Consider the following 12,532-nt stretch of genomic DNA (forward strand, 5'->3'; position numbering starts at 1 on the left):
ATGTACAGTTATGATGTACAGGGGTCTTTTATATGGTCTTTCTTTACTTGGGCAAAGTAATTCTATAGCTACACCATTTTTGTTATAGTGTTTCAGTAGAGATGTTGAAAAACGAGTTGTGATGAAAGAACAGTGATTCTCAAGTAATCTTTTTCTCTCTGATTCTCCCATAGTGTTTTTTCTGCAATAATACTTGTTTGCCATGTATTATACATGGCAAATGTATCCATGTATCCATGTATACAACCTATAACTGGGAACTATTGTGCTTGTTTTACCATCTTTATAATGGTTTTAAATGTCATCTCTGTCATGTATGAGTGCAGGGTTTGGATGTCAGATTATGAATGTTTTTGGGTAAAGCACAGTCCTTGGCTTTTATACACACACACACACACACACACACACACACACACTCCCAAGCATTTCTGTTGGGTAAAGATGGTTTATCACATCACTAATTTGTATTGTTTTTTCATCTCCAGTCATCAGAGTGTGTCTTCATCCATAGTGAGTGTCATTGAGCACTACTGACTAGGATTATGCTCTTTGCCACTTCTTGCTTATTTGCAATTGCTGTAATTTGATGGGAGCAGGTCAGGGGGTGTCCCAAATTCCTTCTAGACATACTGGCAATTTTGTGTCCTCTGGTAAAGTACACTTTAATCCCTTCTCCTTGAATATATACAGTCTTGCACAGCATGTATACAAACTTGCACAGTGCAGGAGGAAGGGGTGAGGGGGACGTTTCCAATTCCTTTGCCCTTACTTCGGTAGCAGCCTTACACAACACATGCTACTAACTGTGGGCAGTATATAGGTTACAGGATTGTAGTGCATATCACGTTTAGTTGGAGTAAGTAGCACTATCTGGTGGAGGTGCAGGTTGGATTTAGCTTGCTGCTGGAATTTGATACAGCAGTTGTACATTTAACTGCTAGATCACTTCTGTTGTAGGATCTTGAGTTATCTTGAGTTGCAGCTGACCCACAGGGATCATCAAAGTCCAGCTCCTGGCCCTGCACAGGACAACCCCATGAATCACACCATATACCTGAGAGTGTTGTCCAAATGCTTGAACTCTTGTTAAGCTTAATGCCATGACCACTTCCCTGGGAGCCTGTTGCAGTGTCCAACCATCCTCTGGGTGAAAAACCTTTTCCTATAAACTGTAGCTACAGCTTTAGGGGAGCAGTCTGATGGACTTGTTTCTTGTTCTACAAGTCAGGAGAAGACAAGGAGGCTCAAAGAGAAATCCAGAAATAGCAGTTTCAGTGTGCATTTTATTATTAGAGCCAATGCTGGTGTGTTGAGTTTGTTTTTTAGGAACAGTGACAGATATAATGCATTTATAATTGCTAACACTGAAAGTTGAACTGAAATCATGTGGTGATTTTGTTTTTAAGATGCTACAACTCATTCAAATGGTGAAAGCAAGTGGTCGTTCCTGTTCAGTTTGACAGATCTGAAATCAATCAAACAAAACAAAGAAGGCATGGGATGGTCTTATTTGGTGTTCTGTCTGAAGGATGATGTGAAGCTTCCAGCTCTTCACTTTCATCATGGAGATAGCAAACCATTGATTAAATGTCTTGAAAAGCACGTTGCACTGAATGAGTAAGTATCAGACATCTCTTAGTTCTGTAAAATACAGATGATTTGTTTACTTAAATCATGTAATGAATTTCAGATTAATACTTCCTGATTGTTTTTATCTTCCTTTTTTTATTAGTAGAATCAGTTTTCAAGGTGACTGAAACTGTGATTTCATATATGCATTTGGAACGTAAGCTGAAGTTTTAAAATTGTTTGATTGCTTTATGAAGTATTTTAGAATCTGAAGTATTATTAGCTCCAAATGCCTCAGTTGCTCCCTCTAGTGGGTGCAGAAGCTTCTTATGAGTGTAAAAGTTAACTCCTTCATGAACTACTTCTATAAAACGGGATAATTTGTGTTAAAACTTAAGATTGCCTCCTTTGTGCAAAATATCTATGAATATTTGCATGAATGTGCAAGGTAATGTACAGTACTTTCAACTAAATCAATTGGTATATAAATGTTTTCCCCCACGATTCTGTTCCCCTGTAATTTCTTGCCTGGTCAGTGTTTCTCTCTTGATCTTTACTGCACAAACCACCTTTCTGAGTGTAAATATAGTTAAGACCCTACCATACTATTAAATACTTTGGGGTTGTTGTGTATTTATATTGTGTTACATCCAGGTTTTTTACTAAGATAAAAGCCTTTTTTGATCAGCATGGCATAAGTGCAGAATAAAATAAAATTTTCTGCTCTCATCACGTAGGCATAAGCATAATTTAAGAAGACAATAGGTAAATAACATTAGATAGAATATGAAGAAAGAAATGAGATGTGATATGATTATCTGCTGTGTAACATGTACTCTATTTTCAAAAGTGTTTTGCTGTTGTCACTTACAACACAGTAGTCTGATGACAGATTTGAAGGTGGATAGTGAAATGACTGTAGGAATCCTTACAGGGGGCTCTTCTCACATTGGTAGCATCACTGAGGTCAGAGATGCTTTCAACAAGTAGGGCAGGCTGATGCTGAGCAATACTGAGGAATACTTGACTGGAGAACAAGCTGGTAGGACATGAGTGGTGTATATTTATTGAACTGACTTGTGAAAGGCTTTGACAGTTTCAAGACGTGATGTTGGGGTTTGTGATAACCAGTTTTCAGTGACTTGGAGAAGGTAGCAGGGTCAGTGTGTCCAGTTGGTGGAATGGTACTGGCATTTTATGTGAGCTTTGTAAGAGGAAAAGTCAGGAAGACCAAAGGAGAGACTATTAGGGGACAAGATGAACTTGTAAATAGGAATATTCTCTGTACAACTGTAGATTAGAAAATCCTGTATGACAACTTCTTCTTAAATCCTGAGAGTTTTTTTCTCTAGGTTTCCAGAGAGTCCTTCCTTAAACTTCTTTTAATTTAATTTCATAATTTCCCAGCCTCTGCAGGCATAGGGAAACATTGTTATCCTGCCATCCCCCTACCTCCCTCCCTTTTTCCCTAAGGAAACTGTTTCTTTTTGAGCATTCTGCTGTGTTTACTTATTTGTGGATACCTTCTGACTAGCTGCTGGTAAGCTGGGGCAGTTTTTGGGAGCAACTGATGTAGCAAACACAGGAAAAAGACTTGTGTTACGTGATGAGTCGCAGAAAGCTTTATACCAGATCTGTGTGATTGGTTGCCTGTGTACTGCAGCAACATATTTCAAATTTTCTAACTAATTGCTGGGATAAGACAGCAAAACTTGAGGTGATGTTCAAGCTTGCAGGATGTGCTGTGCTGCTTCGTATTGCCACCTTGAACAGCTGTAAGCATTAATGAATGCAAGAGCAGATACTTCAGGAACTTTAAAGCAAAAAGCAATGGCAGCTATGGAAATTAAATTTGGATGACTTTAAGCATTGACCAGAGCAGGAACTTCCAATTTTAGTGTTCTTATTCAGTTAAGGTCTCTTCTGTCACCAAATTATTTTCTGTCATCTAGTCATGAATTATGATGTTTATTTTTGTTAAGGAAAGAAAAAAGAATAAATAGGCCATCCAAGTTATGGAAATGACAGAGTCAGTCTGTGTGTTTCTGTTGTTTCCTAATGGTTATTCATTCTTCAGTATATAATGTATCTAAGCTCATCTTAGTATATAATGTATGTTTACTCAGATGTCTGGATGACACAAGGAAATATTTGGCAGTGTAATTACTTGTTATCCCAACTTCTATTTTTTAAAACATGGGATATTAATATTAAGGCAGAAATTTTAGCTTCTCTGTAAATTATCTTTGTGTTATAGGTATTTCCTTATGTTCCTATTACCTAAAAAGATTTTTCCCTTCTCTAACACCATTCTCTATAAAATATCATGTCATTGCTGAAATCAGCATGAAGGAACTAAACTCATACAAAATAGTTGTAATTTGTTGCCCTAAGGATTATGTGTCTTCTAGTTTGGTTGCACCAGTCTAATATTGAAAAAATACCTTGTGCACAGATGACACTTTCTAAGTTGCAGGACTATGAGGAGGTTTAAGAAAGTGTATAGCTCACAAATTCATTAAATAAATAAACATTAAATAAGCAGGTGTTGATGCCCGCCTGACTGTCCAGAAAGTGTGTGTAATTAAAAGGGAGATATGGTACAAAGTTTTAGTTCTTTTAGTTAAGGAAAACATAATACATGACTCAGCCTTTGCCCCTGTGCTGCTTTTTAGAAAAAGCTAGTTGAGCTTCATTAACTGTTGCTGCCTCAGAACTATGACTGTGATGTCTGACTGTCTCAAAATAAGATCTCTTGTTGCATTTCATATCCGTCAGCGTTAACAGTGTCCTGTCCTGTTGGAATGGTAAAGAGATAAGGCTTATTAAAGTTCTTATCTTTGACTTCAATAATGTGGTACATGATGCAGGTGCTAATAAAAAGAAAAGTAGTTTTTATTTCAAAGACTAGAAATAGTGGATTTAAACTTTGTGAGAGAGCATTAGAGAGGTATTTTATAAATGTAAGTCTGTGCAATGGATTAGGGTTAGATGGCAAAGTGCTTGGCCTTCTGCCTGGATACAAACTCCAAGGCTTGAATGTCAGCCCACTTTCTGAGCTGTTCTCTGTTCTGTCACCTGCTGAACAGTAAATTGGTGATTCAGCAGCTGCTTAAGGAAGTAATGGGGTGCCTGTGCTGAAGAAGGGGACAAAATGGATGTTGCAGGGGGAAGTAGGTGTGAGTGCAGAAGAACAGATTCATTACTAGGAGCAGCATGGTTTCGCTGCCTTTGTTGTCACTATTTTTATCTGCCTATGGACCCCTGTTGAGGAGCAAATGTTGTATTGAGCAGGAATGTACAAATACAGTGAGTCAGGCCAAATCAGGTTTGTGTTTGTTAAGCTTTTGGAGTCTACACAGAAATACATTTGCAGGGCTGTACTGAGATAGTTCTGTTTTACAGTACAGTGGCTCTGGTGTCTTTTAAGCTCCTATCAGTATGAACCTTAGAATTATTCTGACAGGATCGGCTGTAGTATTACTGGTTAGGAATTTGTTGATGTGCTTTCATTCATTGAAAAGCAGTTTGTATTCCTTAATATAATGTTTTCCAGGGTGCCATAATGTAAGATTTACTAACTGGTAGAAAGAATTCCGTAACTGTATGGGTGCCATAGGCTCTTTTCACTTCCTCTGTTATGTTAAGGGAGTTTCAGCATTATATTGTGTTGAGGCTGACTGTGTCTCACTATAATTCCTGTGTCACATTTTTTTTTGTCCATTGTCAAAACCAGAAAACTGTACTTGAAGATAATTTTGTCACCTACATATAAATGGAGTTATCTTCCAGAGTAATTTCTCAAAACATTTTCTAAAGCTTCATTTTTCAAGGAATGAAATAGTGTAATTCAGAATTAATACGGAAATTACTAATCTTTTGAAAAAGGAAGGTCCTGTTTTGTGTAGCATTAGTTTGTTAACCTGTGCCGAGGACCAAGAATGATCTTGCATAAATTTTTTTTTTTTTTTTTCACAAAGTCTGAAATGCGACTTCAAGAAACCAGTAAATGTTCTGAAAACTTTACAGAAAAGCCTGATCACACCCAGACACCCTTTTTAAATTTTATTGCAGATCTCCACATGATGAACGGGTTCTTCTTGTGAAGACTCAGAAGTCACTGTCTCAGTCTTTTGAAAATCTCTTTGATGAACCATCATATGGCTTATTACAAGTATGTATTATCTTTGAATTTTTTATTCGGAAGACATGTATTAAAAAAAAATCCACCCTCCCATGTCACAGGAATATTCTCTGAGTATGATTTAATGCCATTGTAGAAGCAAAAATTCTATTTATGATATTGTTGTTAATTATTGCCAAAAATAATGCCATTGTAGAAGCATTGACTGTATCCTAAACCAAATGCTTACTCTAGAAAGTACATTTAATTGTAAGTTGTTTTCTATGATGTAATAATTTCTTAAATTTTCTGTGGTATTATTTCAAACCTATTCAAGTTCATGTTCTCTGTGATTCTATACATTTGGGTACAGAAAGTTCTAGAAAAGGGGGAAAGGAAAGTTTTAGGAGTTACTAAAACGTATTATTTATAACTTCTAAGTTTTCCTTGACTAAATATTATTTTCATTGGTATTTTCTGAAACTTTTGAAGGGATGATGGAAGTACAGCAGCAAAGAGGACAGTATTGGCTAAAACGATGGGTTTTTTTAATACTACAACTGCTTATCATTTGGTGGAGCATATGGACTTGTGAAAGTCAGCAGCAAAACTTGAGTGACTTAAATGAGGCCAGAGTGTTGACCCACTGATCTGTTTAATTAAAGAAAATCTTCATTAATTAATTACATTAGTTTCTGTATTTAGTTGTCAAATCAAGATTTGTGTGAAATTTCTAGCAGAGTACATGGTGGTTCAGACTGTTTTCTCTCTTTCTGTGAGGGTAGGGAAGCTGGGCATAAGGTAGCTGTTCTGTGCTATGAATCACTGGTTAGTAAACAGTGGATCCGGTCCACTTCTATACTTAGGTCAGGCTTACTGAGACCACTGGTATCCAATCTTTCAGATCAATTAGCAGTATTATCTTCATAGTTAAAATATGTTTTTTAATCATGTGATGCTTGTTCTGTATTACTACCAATACATGAAACTTAAATAATTTTGAGATCTACAGTACTTTTCCTGATGCTTTGCTTTGAGTAAAAGGATTACAAATATATATATATATTATAAATATATTATAAACACAAATGTTTGTGTTTTGCTTGTTTTCCTTGTTATAACAGAAATGGAAGAAAGATCCATACATAGTAACAATGGGAAAATTTTCCAAAGTCACAAACTATATTGTTGGTAGTTTACGTTCAAGTGATCCATCAAATCAAAGGCGACCACCATCAGAAATGGCAGACTTTCTCAATGATACCATTCCAGGGCTGAAGATAAATCAGCAGGAAGAACCAGGATTTGAAGTCATTACACGAGTGAGTCTATAAATTAATGATACAGATGCATTGATTGTTTTTATGTGCTCCTTTAAAAGAATGGTAGGACTTGAAGCATGATGATTTATATTGTTTATGCAATTGTGGCATATTACCATTTATTCTTAGGAGTTAAGACCATCATCAGTTACTTTTGAATATGTCATTTTTATGCATGCAAATGCAAGTTTTCCTTTGAAAGGAAGTTTGTAATTAATGAAATGGTGACTATAATTATGTTAGAGGCACTGCCTTTAAAAGTGACTGATTTTATGTTCAGTATCTCATCTGAGGTCAATGGGAGCTATGTTAAGTAAAATTGGAGAAGGCAGGTTAATAACCAGCTTTCTTGGCTAATCATTCCTAACATTTCAGTTTCTTTTTCAGTTACTTTTACAATTAAGTAACAAAATACTTAATTGGATGATTAATGTCTAGGGTGTATAAATTACAGATTTATGTACGATTTGAACCAAACCTAGAATGAACTTACAACTGGATCATGAATCACTGTGGACACCTATTGGAGTCTTTTACAGATAGATGGCAAAGGTTTATTTTTAAATGCTTGAGATTATTTTTTAAGCAGCTTACATATTTTTAAAACATTAAACTGTTTTGTATGGGGGATTTTTTGAGTTCAAGCTAGTGTTAGTATCTATGCAGCAGTAGCTGCATGAGCTATGTAATTCCACGAAGTTGCTGCCTAGCACTTAGTTAATTTATCAATGAGAAAAAGTATAACAAATGCTATATATGGAAAATAACATTGACCTATATGTCTTAATCTGACAAATGCCTTGGACTTCTAAAGGGTTGAAACACAAATTGGTTTGGGGGTTGCTATCATAAAAATATTTTTAGGAAGTGAGGATTTCCTGTCTGCTGAACTCTCCCATACTTAGACATGCAATTTGGGAACTGAGAGACTAAGCACAAACTGAAACTTTGGATGGGTGTTATAAATTCTGAAAGTACATGCGGTTTTTTAAGAGGCTGTGTACCAAAACTGATCTTTCCAGTCACATTGTTCAGTCTGTGTAGGGAATCCCATCTCTGAACCCAAGCTGGTTTTCAGTTCTCTCTTAAGATGCACTTGTGTATCAGGAATGTGTTTGTGAAGTGGAGCTCCTTATTGTATGTGTTTGCTGTGTTGCATTAGTTTATGGGAAGCTAGCTCAGAGGCATTTGTGGAGAAGGTTATTTAAAATACACTTAGATCCTCCAAAATCTGAAATATTAAGATGTACAGCCAGGTCCTCAGCACCAAGTGTCTTACTCTAAAGATCTGCTTGTGTTGGCCCACACTACTTGCTCATGTGGATGCAAACTTAGATCCTTAGAGTTGCTGACTGAGGTGTGTGCATGTGGAAGTGTAGTTGCACTGAGTATAAGAAACTGGCAAGCTTAGTACCATTTGTGCAGTTGTTTGCAACTACTGAAGCACTTCACTGGGATTCATATAATGCCTTTGTGTGTTTCAGATTGACTTAGGGAAACAGCCTGAAGTTAGCAGAAGAGAGCCTGTGTCAGCTGAAGAATGGGCTAAGAATATGGACTCTGAAGGAAGAATTTTAGATGTTGACTACATAAAGCGATTGATATTCAAAGGGGTAACTTTTTTTTCTAATTTCAGCAAGACCTCTGACTTGATTCTGGCTTTTACTTTCCTTCCCTTCCCAAACCGCAGTTACTCTGTTTTCATTACACTTGTAATGTTTCATGTAGGACTTTGAGCATGACCCAGACATTATTGAGAGACTTCATAAAGCATGGTTTCATGCCAATCAAATACCTCAGCAGTCTTGCAGCTATATGAAGTGCTACAAGGAGAGAGATCTTGTGGCTAGCTAAAGGAAATGAGTTGAAAATAAGGAAGCTTAAGTGATAAAACAAATGAAAGTGGCTTTCAGGAAAAGACCAGTGTTTCAGTGTTAGGATATTTGGTTTATTCTTTTCCCTTAAAAGGTTTTTTTTATCCTTCTCCAGCAAAACCTTCTGGTTTTGCCCTGCTGTTTGCTGGGATTTGACCCTCATCAGAGCAGTGCTAAACACTTTTGCTGATATTTTAATTGAACTGAGGGGTTTTGCAATATGAATGTGAATTTAGTCTCAGTGATGGAAATTTTGAAAACTAGTTATGTCCTGTAGCTTTTCTACCTAGTGTTACTTCAGTATTTCTATATTTTGGTGGGAATCTAGCTGCCTTAATGCATTTATTGTGTACCTGCTGATGCATGTTTGCAAGCAGAAGTAGAGAATGATAACCCTGATATTACTGGTTTTTAAAAGACCTATACCTACTAAGTAATACTAAGTAATATACTGTAAAGGGGGTAGGGTGAAAAGGAGGCCCTTTCTGGTGACTGTTCCTTAATATTTGTGTTCCGGATGTGCCCAACTAAGGACCCTTCCACAATCATGAGAATTACTGCAAACCCTTTCTTCCTGTAGCCCACTTTCCTGTCATCTCTTCCCACTGCCAGAAGAGTGAGTGCTCTATTTTATTTATGACTGAAGATCCCCAAAGTGGGGACTCTCATAGCAAAAGTTCCTTATTCTTATGACTGTACTGCAGGAGTTGCAAGAAACTCTCTTGATGAGAGCAGGATATGATTCGGCTCCATACATTTTTGTCATCTAGAAATGTTGAGCATTACTTGGAAAGATTTCTGACAAGCAGACTTCTTGAGTAGATGCTAGTATTTTTGACTGAAAAATTCGTTGAAGGTTGGCCATGTCTTGTGAGATGAAAATATTTGTTTAAAAAAACAAATAAATTGAAGACTAGTTATCAAGATCACTTTGTAGCAAGACCAGAAGTTTGACAATTGTAACCAGAAGCAGCATTATATTTATATACACACGTTTTAAAGGTACTCTGTTTTTGCTTCTTAAAGTCTGTGATGCTTTTTAACAGTGAAGTAAAAATATAGGAAGAAAATTATTTTCTAAAGTTTCTTTTTTTTATCTAAGTGTGAATCCAGTGCTTCTACAGTTTTCTGCTTAACCATACTCTTTTCCTTCTGTTTCCTCCCAGTGTGATACTATAGTTAGGACATGAGACTTGGCTACAATGTAAAAAGAAATCAACTTAAGATGCTACTTTGAGAAGAGTTGTATCACTCTAGGAATGTTTCCTCCCAGCATGGAAATACTTACTGTTGATGCTTCATATCCATTTTTCCACAGGGTCTCTGCCATACTTTAAGAAAAGAGGCATGGAAATTTCTTTTGGGGTATTTTCCTTGGAATAGTAGTAAAGAAGAGAGAGCAAATCTGCAAAAAAGGAAAACGTGAGTACAGTGACTTTTTTCTTAGAAAATAAATTTAAAAGCTGCATCTTTTTGACATAGTGATGTAGAAAGCCTTTTGAAAGCTGCTAAAATTGTTGAATGCAAGAACATGTGACATTTTCTTAAAAATTGCTATACTCAAGACATTACGTAAACAGGGTGTTGTTCCATTTGTCTCAAAGAATAAATGGAATGAATGAATACTTATATAAAAAAAAGAAATGTGGATGTTTGGTTTCAAAATTGTCTTTCTTCTTCAGGGATGAATATTTCAGGATGAAACTGCAGTGGAAATCTGTCAGTGAGGAACAGGAAAAGCGAAATTCAAGATTAAGAGATTACCGGAGTCTTATAGGTAAATTCATGTTTAGAAGCCTACCTAACTGCACACACACTTTTACAAGTTAGTATGAAATTGAAAAAAATACCCTTTTGAAGAGCCTGCATGAAGAGGCTCTGAAAATGAACTTATTGCTCTTTTCAGAGGTGTCTAAACTTGGTTATATATGTAATATTAAAACTTTCTCAACTAGAGTAATTCAGAGCTTTACATATTAGTGTTACAAACTGTCTGGCTTTTTAAACTTCCTTTACTTAGCAGCACAAGACTCTTCATTTTGTGTTATGTCATGATGTGTTTTTACTGGAAATGTTAAAAAAATGACATACAGCAAGAATGTGAAAATGTGTCTGTTCATATTTTATATTTTTTATAGGGATTTGTGTATGTGCAGTCTGACTTCTGGAGTTTTACGCCTACTTTTAAAAATTTCATCAAATTATGCTGGGTGTTAGTTTGTGTCCTCAGTTCTCTTCGGTAGTGAGATTTGGGCACCAATGTTTAGAATTACTAAATATTTTTTCAGGAGACAGGCCAAGATTTCTGTGTTATTCTGAGAGAAAGACTAAGCTTATTTCAGGCAGTTATTCAACAGGCAAGCTGAAAGGGTCAAAGTCTAGTCTTGGTAGATTAATAAACTACATTTTTAGAGAATGTCAACAGAAAAAAATAATATTCAGAGTTAAAAAAGGCCAAATGTTTCCATGGAAACAATTATTTTAATTTTTAAGCATTTGAAATGTATGTGACAATATTAGGGTTATGTAGTAAAATAGATCCAAAACTACAAAATACTTCTTTTATCAAACTGCATTAAAAATTTTGCAAAATTTCAAAATATATTGGTCTTGAATTTCACCTTATTAAAAAGTATGCTGTGTGCTTAGTATGTTTCAGGCATCAAAACTGCCTGATGAAAGAGGCACTTTCATCTGCTATGAGTTACAGGAACTTGTTAAACAGTATTTATAAATATGCTTTTATGAACTGTCACAGTGTCTTGGAGCTGATCATGTGGGACCTTTCCAACTATAGCTTGTGCTGCATCACATCGGTATTCATAAATGGCATTGTAGAGTTAACTTGAATAAAATTGTTTTTAATCCTCTTAAGTGTAAAACATTTTTGCTGAATTATAATCAGGAATTTTTCCATAAAATGTATCATCAAAGAAAAGGCAGAAAACTTTAAAATATGCTTGTAAGCAAATTCTTTCATTGCAGATAGGAAGGATTTTCTTTATTTTAAAATATTCTTTATTTTGAAATGGCATTCAGTTATGCAGTTGTCTCAAACACTTCAAAGCTTTGCAATAGTGTTTGAGGAAGAAATCATCAGCTTAGACATTCTGAATTAATTTGATACTGGCTTTGTAGGACTGGTTTTGAAAGTGTTTTTAAATCTGGACTGTTTCCTTAGAAAAAGATGTTAACAGGACAGATCGAACAAATAAGTTCTATGAAGGTGAAGATAATCCAGGACTGATTTTACTTCACGATATTTTGATGACCTATTGCATGTATGACTTTGACTTAGGTAAGTTGTGTCCCTTTGAATGTGAAAGCTTTTTTAGCTTCTGATATGCAGCTTTGCTTGTGTTAAGTCCTACTAATAGAATTGAACTTGTATTGATCACAATGCTTTTTGTAAATGTTTTAAACAAGATTTCATATTTTATAGTATTTAATAATGTAGATAACTTTGTTCAGTTTTTCTTCCTCTCTTCAATTCGATGCTTATCTCAGGCATCTGAACTCATCAATGGTGGTGGGATTGGGAATTAAGTGGTAGCTTGTCTTCACCACAGACCTACTGTTGTGAGGTTATTTTGTTGGTTTTGAGGTTTTTGTGTGGTTTTCATTAAGTTTTTTGTTTAGATTTT

General features: G+C 35.7%; 1 protein-coding gene across 2 annotated transcripts in view; it reads left to right on the top strand.

Moving 5' to 3' along the window:
• The window catches only part of TBC1D15 (TBC1 domain family member 15), a 35,731-nt gene that overhangs the window by 12,701 nt on the left and 10,498 nt on the right, over positions 1-12,532 (top strand). For both annotated transcript variants that reach the window (XM_068999153.1, XM_068999160.1), the window contains 7 exons: positions 1,407-1,617; positions 5,644-5,743; positions 6,817-7,014; positions 8,499-8,627; positions 10,207-10,310; positions 10,571-10,665; positions 12,070-12,186. In XM_068999153.1, the coding sequence (XP_068855254.1) occupies positions 1,407-1,617; positions 5,644-5,743; positions 6,817-7,014; positions 8,499-8,627; positions 10,207-10,310; positions 10,571-10,665; positions 12,070-12,186 (954 nt within the window). The remainder of the gene's footprint in view (positions 1-1,406; positions 1,618-5,643; positions 5,744-6,816; positions 7,015-8,498; positions 8,628-10,206; positions 10,311-10,570; positions 10,666-12,069; positions 12,187-12,532) is intronic.

The sequence above is a fragment of the Aphelocoma coerulescens genome, chromosome 1A, assembly GCF_041296385.1.
Source record: "Aphelocoma coerulescens isolate FSJ_1873_10779 chromosome 1A, UR_Acoe_1.0, whole genome shotgun sequence".
NCBI lineage: Eukaryota > Metazoa > Chordata > Aves > Passeriformes > Corvidae > Aphelocoma > Aphelocoma coerulescens.